This window comes from Elephantulus edwardii, unplaced genomic scaffold, assembly GCF_000299155.1.
Source record: "Elephantulus edwardii isolate Elephantulus edwardi_28Jun2011 unplaced genomic scaffold, EleEdw1.0 scaffold00037, whole genome shotgun sequence".
Taxonomy (NCBI): domain Eukaryota; kingdom Metazoa; phylum Chordata; class Mammalia; order Macroscelidea; family Macroscelididae; genus Elephantulus; species Elephantulus edwardii.
In genome coordinates, this window is record NW_006399787.1 from 11,923,370 (window position 1) to 11,928,979 (window position 5,610).

At 42.4% G+C, this 5,610-nt stretch overlaps 1 protein-coding gene across 1 annotated transcript in view; it reads right to left on the reverse strand.

The window, feature by feature from the left end:
- Window positions 1–5,048, reverse strand: part of LIN52 (lin-52 homolog (C. elegans)) — a 135,164-nt gene extending 130,116 nt beyond the window's left edge. The window contains exon 1 of the mRNA XM_006884686.1: window positions 5,018–5,048. Coding sequence (XP_006884748.1) covers window positions 5,018–5,048 — 31 coding nt within the window. The remainder of the gene's footprint in view (window positions 1–5,017) is intronic.
- Window positions 5,049–5,610: the final 562 nt, after the last annotated feature.

The window sequence follows — 5,610 nt, forward strand, 5'->3', positions numbered from 1 at the left end:
TATCAAATGCACCTTAGTCTCTAGAGAGACACCATTGCTCTTCAGTACTTTAGAGAGGTCCCAACCAGATTTTCCCATCGCAATATGTCTTTTTATTTCCTGGCTGCTGGTGTCAAGAGTGTTGATTGTGGAGCCAAGTAGCTACAACATGCAAAAATGGTAAGAGGGAAAAAGCCATGTATAACACCAAATTTTTCAGATTCTCAATGAATGAAAGTTCATCCACATCAAAAATGCATTTATTAGTGCTAAGGTCCAGTCATCATCATCATGCCGAATCCTAGTGTGACTCTTAACTTGCAGAATTAACTAATTCAAAATGTTCTTATTTGGGTTTCAACTTTCTTCTTTTCAAAGACTCAGCTCACTTCTCACTTGAAAAGACAAAAAATAAATGGCATAAAGTTATTTTCAAATTTACATTATTTGCAAGAAATTTTTAAGACAGAAACCGGTGAAATATTAAAAATAGAAATGAGAGAAACTACGCTGGTGGATATTTTAGACAAGGTGCTTATTAAGACACTGAATTTAAGTCCAACGTGCTCATCTTGACTGTGCCAGAATAAAAAGGGAAAAGGTAGAATTCTGTAAGAAATAAGCACGGAAACGTAAAAAAAACCAACCTAGAACTACAGAGATGGCTGTATTATCCAAGGAGAAAAAATGTTCTAAGTAGTTTTGAGGTATTTCCAAAGAGAAAGGAGGGGGCAAAAAACACCTACAGGGAAAATCAAACTAGGGACACAACTCTAGGCTCTCTAAAATGGATAAATACAAAAACAATGTCATAATAGATGAATTTTTCCTATGTGTTATTTATTTTGCTGTTGTTGAGGACTTACACAGCAAAATACCTATCAATTCAACAGTCTCTTCAGTATCATTTTTGTGACACTGATTACATCCTTTAAGTGGTACAGTCATTGGTCATTCTCACTCTCCTTTTCTCAGCTGCTCCTCCCTTGTGAACTCACTGCCCCTCCAAGTTGCTGCTGTCAATTTGATCCTAATTCTTATAAGAGCCTGGTTGGGAGGAAGGGAGGGAGGGGAAAGAGCCCAATACTTAACAGAGCTCTGGTGGCCCAGTGGCAAGAAGCTGTGCTGCAATCCTGAAGACACACAGTTTGAGGCCACCGGCTGTTCTGTGGAAGAAGGATGGGCAATCTCCTCCCATGTGATTAACTGCCCCTGAAAACCCGTTGGAGGGTCAGCTATGGGTTGTTTCGACTTGATGGTACACAACAACAACAATGCTCAAGTCAGATCTTTTACTGTTATTGTTGTATTGTTGTTATGTGCCCTCAAGTCAGAACCAAATCATAGCTGACTCTCCAGTGATTTTTCAAAGGATGTACCTTGCATGGAAAAAGACTACCAATCTTTCTCCTGTGAAGCAGCTGGTAGATTTGGGTTGGCAGCACAACGTTGTCTCCATGAAGCTAATCTATTGTTTGGTCTTAAGAAGTATTTTTAGTTTAAGGTTTACATACTATTTCAAAGCAAAAGTTTCAGGACTCCAAGAAAGTCTGAGTGCAGGAGGATTTGAAATTCTATCATTTCTCCCTTTAGATCCTAACTAATCAGTAGAATCTCTGCTTACAATGATCCGTAACACTGTTGTTATTGTTGTTAGGTGCTGCTGAGTTGGCTCTGGTTTATAGTGACCCTATTCATCATGCACAACGGAACAAAAGCCTGTGTGAATCCTGCACCAGCCTCACAACCTCTGCTGGGCTAAAGCTCATCCTAAAAATCACTGTGTCCATCCAACATCCCCTTGCTGACCCTTTAATCCTCCAAAGTCTTTTTCTAAGAGTTGGTCCCTCCCTCTTGATAACATGCTCAAAATATGTGAAACAAAGTTTCATCATCTTTGCTTCTAGCCAAGTAATAGCCAGTTTTTCTGGTCTCCAGGTAAATAAAACAGTTGAACATGGATACAATTAGCCATACATTTCATACCTTCTTCCTACTCCTGACTTTACTCCTTCTGCTGCTCCAGGTAAACAGAGACCAATCGTGACTTAGAAGGCCACTTATAAGCTTTGAAAATCCCAGGAGAAGAGAAGCACTAAACATAGTATTAGGCCAATTAACTGGCATGTTTCATTAAAAAAAAGGAGTTCTGGTGGCTTAGCAGGTTAAACACTGGTTTGCTAACAAAGAGGTTGGCAGTTTGAACCCAATAGCTACTGTGGGAGAAGATGAGGCAGCCAGCCCTGTAAAGATCAACAACCCTGAATACCCTACAAGACAGTTCCATTCTGTCTGAAAAAATTACAGAGTCAGAAACAACCTGACAGCAAAAGGTATGTGGGTCCCATAAACCCTCCAGACCAATAACTAAATCCTTTGAGGTATTTGGCTGTACATAAGCAGCTACTCTTTTTGTTGCTGTTATAAATATATCTATTCTACAACTTTTACCAATTCACTTTCTTGTAAGTACATAACTCAGTAAGAGCAATTGTAATTGGCTGTGCAATCCTACATATTCTTCATACATATACTCTTAGCTTTCCTTTCCTCCCAACCCCCAGGAACCACTAATAAATTTTGTTGTTGTTGTTGTATGTGGATGAGTCAGAAATGACTCACAGCTGACCCTTCTGTGGGTTTTCAGAGGTAAAAATTCATATGGAAATGGACTGCCCATACTTCTTTGGTATCTATGTATTTGCCTTTTCTTGTCTTTTTAGATAAGGTATACAATAAGGAGCTCTGTAGTGAGTTGTAGCAAGTAGTGCATTGTGTTCAAAGGCCACCCCTCCACAGAAGTTCAAACCAATCAATAGCTCTGAGGGAGAAAGATGGGTCATTTTCTCAAAGTTAGGATTTACAGACTCAGAAATTCCTCCCGCCAACACACACACATTCCCATTTGCAATGTATAAGGTTAAATTAAAACTTTTTAATAGCCATTATTTCTATATCTAACACTTGGCTGATTTTTTTATTTTAAATGCCTCTTTTATTTTCTTTTCTGGGAAGAGAAAAAAAATGTAGCAAGAGAACATCTAGCAAAGAGACTCCTCAAAGCCACAATTCATTATACAATATATCTGTACCATAAACAAAATACTTGTTATTGTTGTTGTAGTTAGGTGCCGTTGAGTCAAGTACCATTCTTAGTGACCCTATGAACACTGAGCACTGATGAATCTGAACACTGTACTACCCTGTGCCATCTTCACAATTTCTGCCAGACTCAAACCCACTGCCATAGTCATTGTGTCAACCCAACTGGTCAAGGGTATTCCTCTCTCTTGCTGCCCCTCCACCTTCCCAAGCATGATGTCCCTCTCCAAGGAATAAACTCTCCTAGCATGCCCAAAGTACATGAGATGAAGTTTCATCATTTTTGCCTCCAAGGAGCACTCTGCGGGCACCTTCTCCAAGACATTTCTATCTGTTCTTTTGGCAGTCAATGAGATCTACAGCACTATTCTCCAACACCACAGTTCAAAGGCATCAATTCTTATGCCATTCTTATTGTCTAGCTCTCAGAGGCATATAAAGTGACTGAAAAGACCGTGGCCTGAATCAGGCTCATCTTAGTCCTCAAACTGACATCATTACTCTTGGAATGATCTGAAGAGGTCCTTGACTATAACCTTTCCGAGTACAATAAATCTCTTGACCGCTTAACTGCAGGTTCCAAGGGTACTGACTATGAAACCCAGTAGGAAGAAGTAAGTCTCAATCTTTCCTCCATCCATCCTGATGTTCCCTTTCAGTCTAGCGGTGAGAAGTTTTGTTTTCTTGATGCTTTCATCAGGTAATGTTTTATGCAAGCATGTGATCATCCACTACTTGCCAATCACTGTGCTAAAACCTCTGAGATACAACTGTGAACAAAAGCAAGCTGCTGTTTATAATCCAGCAGGGAACAGGCACATTAAAGTCTATGATGACAATAGGGAACTCTAGTGGCTTAGTGGTAAGGAACTGTCTTGTCAATCAAAGTATGTAGTTGGAATCCATCAGTTGCTCTGCTGAGAACATGGACAATCTCCTTCTCTGAAATTTACTCCTGGGATAACACCCTGCTCGGGCTCGGAATCAGTTCTGACTCCACGGTAGACAAGAAACAAACAATTCCTTCCGAACACACAATGTGTTTATGTGTGAAGAGGAAAGTCCATCTCAGTGCAATCGGTGGCAGAAGCAAAAAGAGCTAACTCTCTGCAAGACCTTGCGTTTATGCTAACGACGGGGCAATTCTTAAAAAGAGGATGAAAATGGCTACACAATCTGAAGGACATAATCAGTGTCACTGAATCCCCTATGAAAAAATTCCTGAACTGTGTTATGTTTTTGCTGTGTATATTTTCAACAACAAAAAAATCACAAGGCCCGAACGCAAAACCGATGCAAAAACATACCAAACCACTTAACTGCCACCTGAGATGATCTGCATCTAAGACGACAGTGCCAGAAATAATAGTTCATTCATTTATCCAGAAACATCATTCCACAATTAGGTAGCGACGTGTACAAGACCACATCAAACAGCTCAAGCCACCTTTTCCAAGGATCTCATGGCGAGGGGCAAAGAAGGTCGCCCGCTTCTCTAGCTACAGAGGCACCGATTCCAGTTTGAGGAACAGGAGAAAATTTTATTTCTCTTGAGGCTCAGTCCTGGGATGAGGTCAGCTAAGGACTCACTGCGGGACGCCCATGACAGAGAAAGCTACAATAAAAGGTACCGCTCCCCCTCTGCCTCAGTTTCACTTAAATAGAACTAAGGGAAGGTCAAGATGAACAGTCCTTTTGCTGTGATGAATTCCTCGTGGATGCGATTCTAAAACCTGCTCTGTACACACAGGGGAAATCAGCACCTCCGGAACCCAGGTGAAGAATCGGCAAGCTGAAGAAAGAAAAGAAGTGGGAAGAAAAGCAGAGGAGGGGATCGAAGAAAATGTGTGACTTCAAAGAGCAGCCAGAGAGGGGACGTAATCAGGAGCAGAGAACAAAGTGGTAGATGAAGGAAGACTCTTAAGCCGGCACTTACCGTCCGTGGGAGACGCCATCTTCCTACTCATGTCACGTGACATAGCCAACCGTCGGCGGGAAAGAGATCCACAAGCCCTGCCCCCAAGGGGGACCCTATCACCGACCCGTCTTTAGGCCCCATTTCCCCGCCCTACAGTGTCTCTTTGCATATCCCCGCCCCCTACAATAGCCACACCCCCTAGCGCAGCAGCTGAGGTGGGACGATTGAAAAAAATCCTTGGAAGGTCTTACTTTCCAGAGTGAAGGGGCGGAGCTATGGTAGCGCCTATGACCAATCGGAGTTCCAGATTAGGGGGCGTCTTCCGTGTGTTCAATAAAAAGTACCCAAATCTGGGGTGTCTTTTCCTACATCCGCCAACAGAATTTACTGAGGTGGGGGTGGGGGGAGAATGCTTTCACTTCTGACCAATCGTCTATCCTCAGGACTTGGAGGGCGGGAGTAAAGTCAGGTCTAAGGGCGAGTGATTGGCTAAGGAGAATGGTCTTCCCCGCCAATAAGACGGTCCAGAGCGGGGGCGGGGCGGGGTCTGGCAGCGACTGTTTCTGAAGACTTCGCAGGCTGCAGAGGTGGTTAAGAGGCAACGAGGAGCC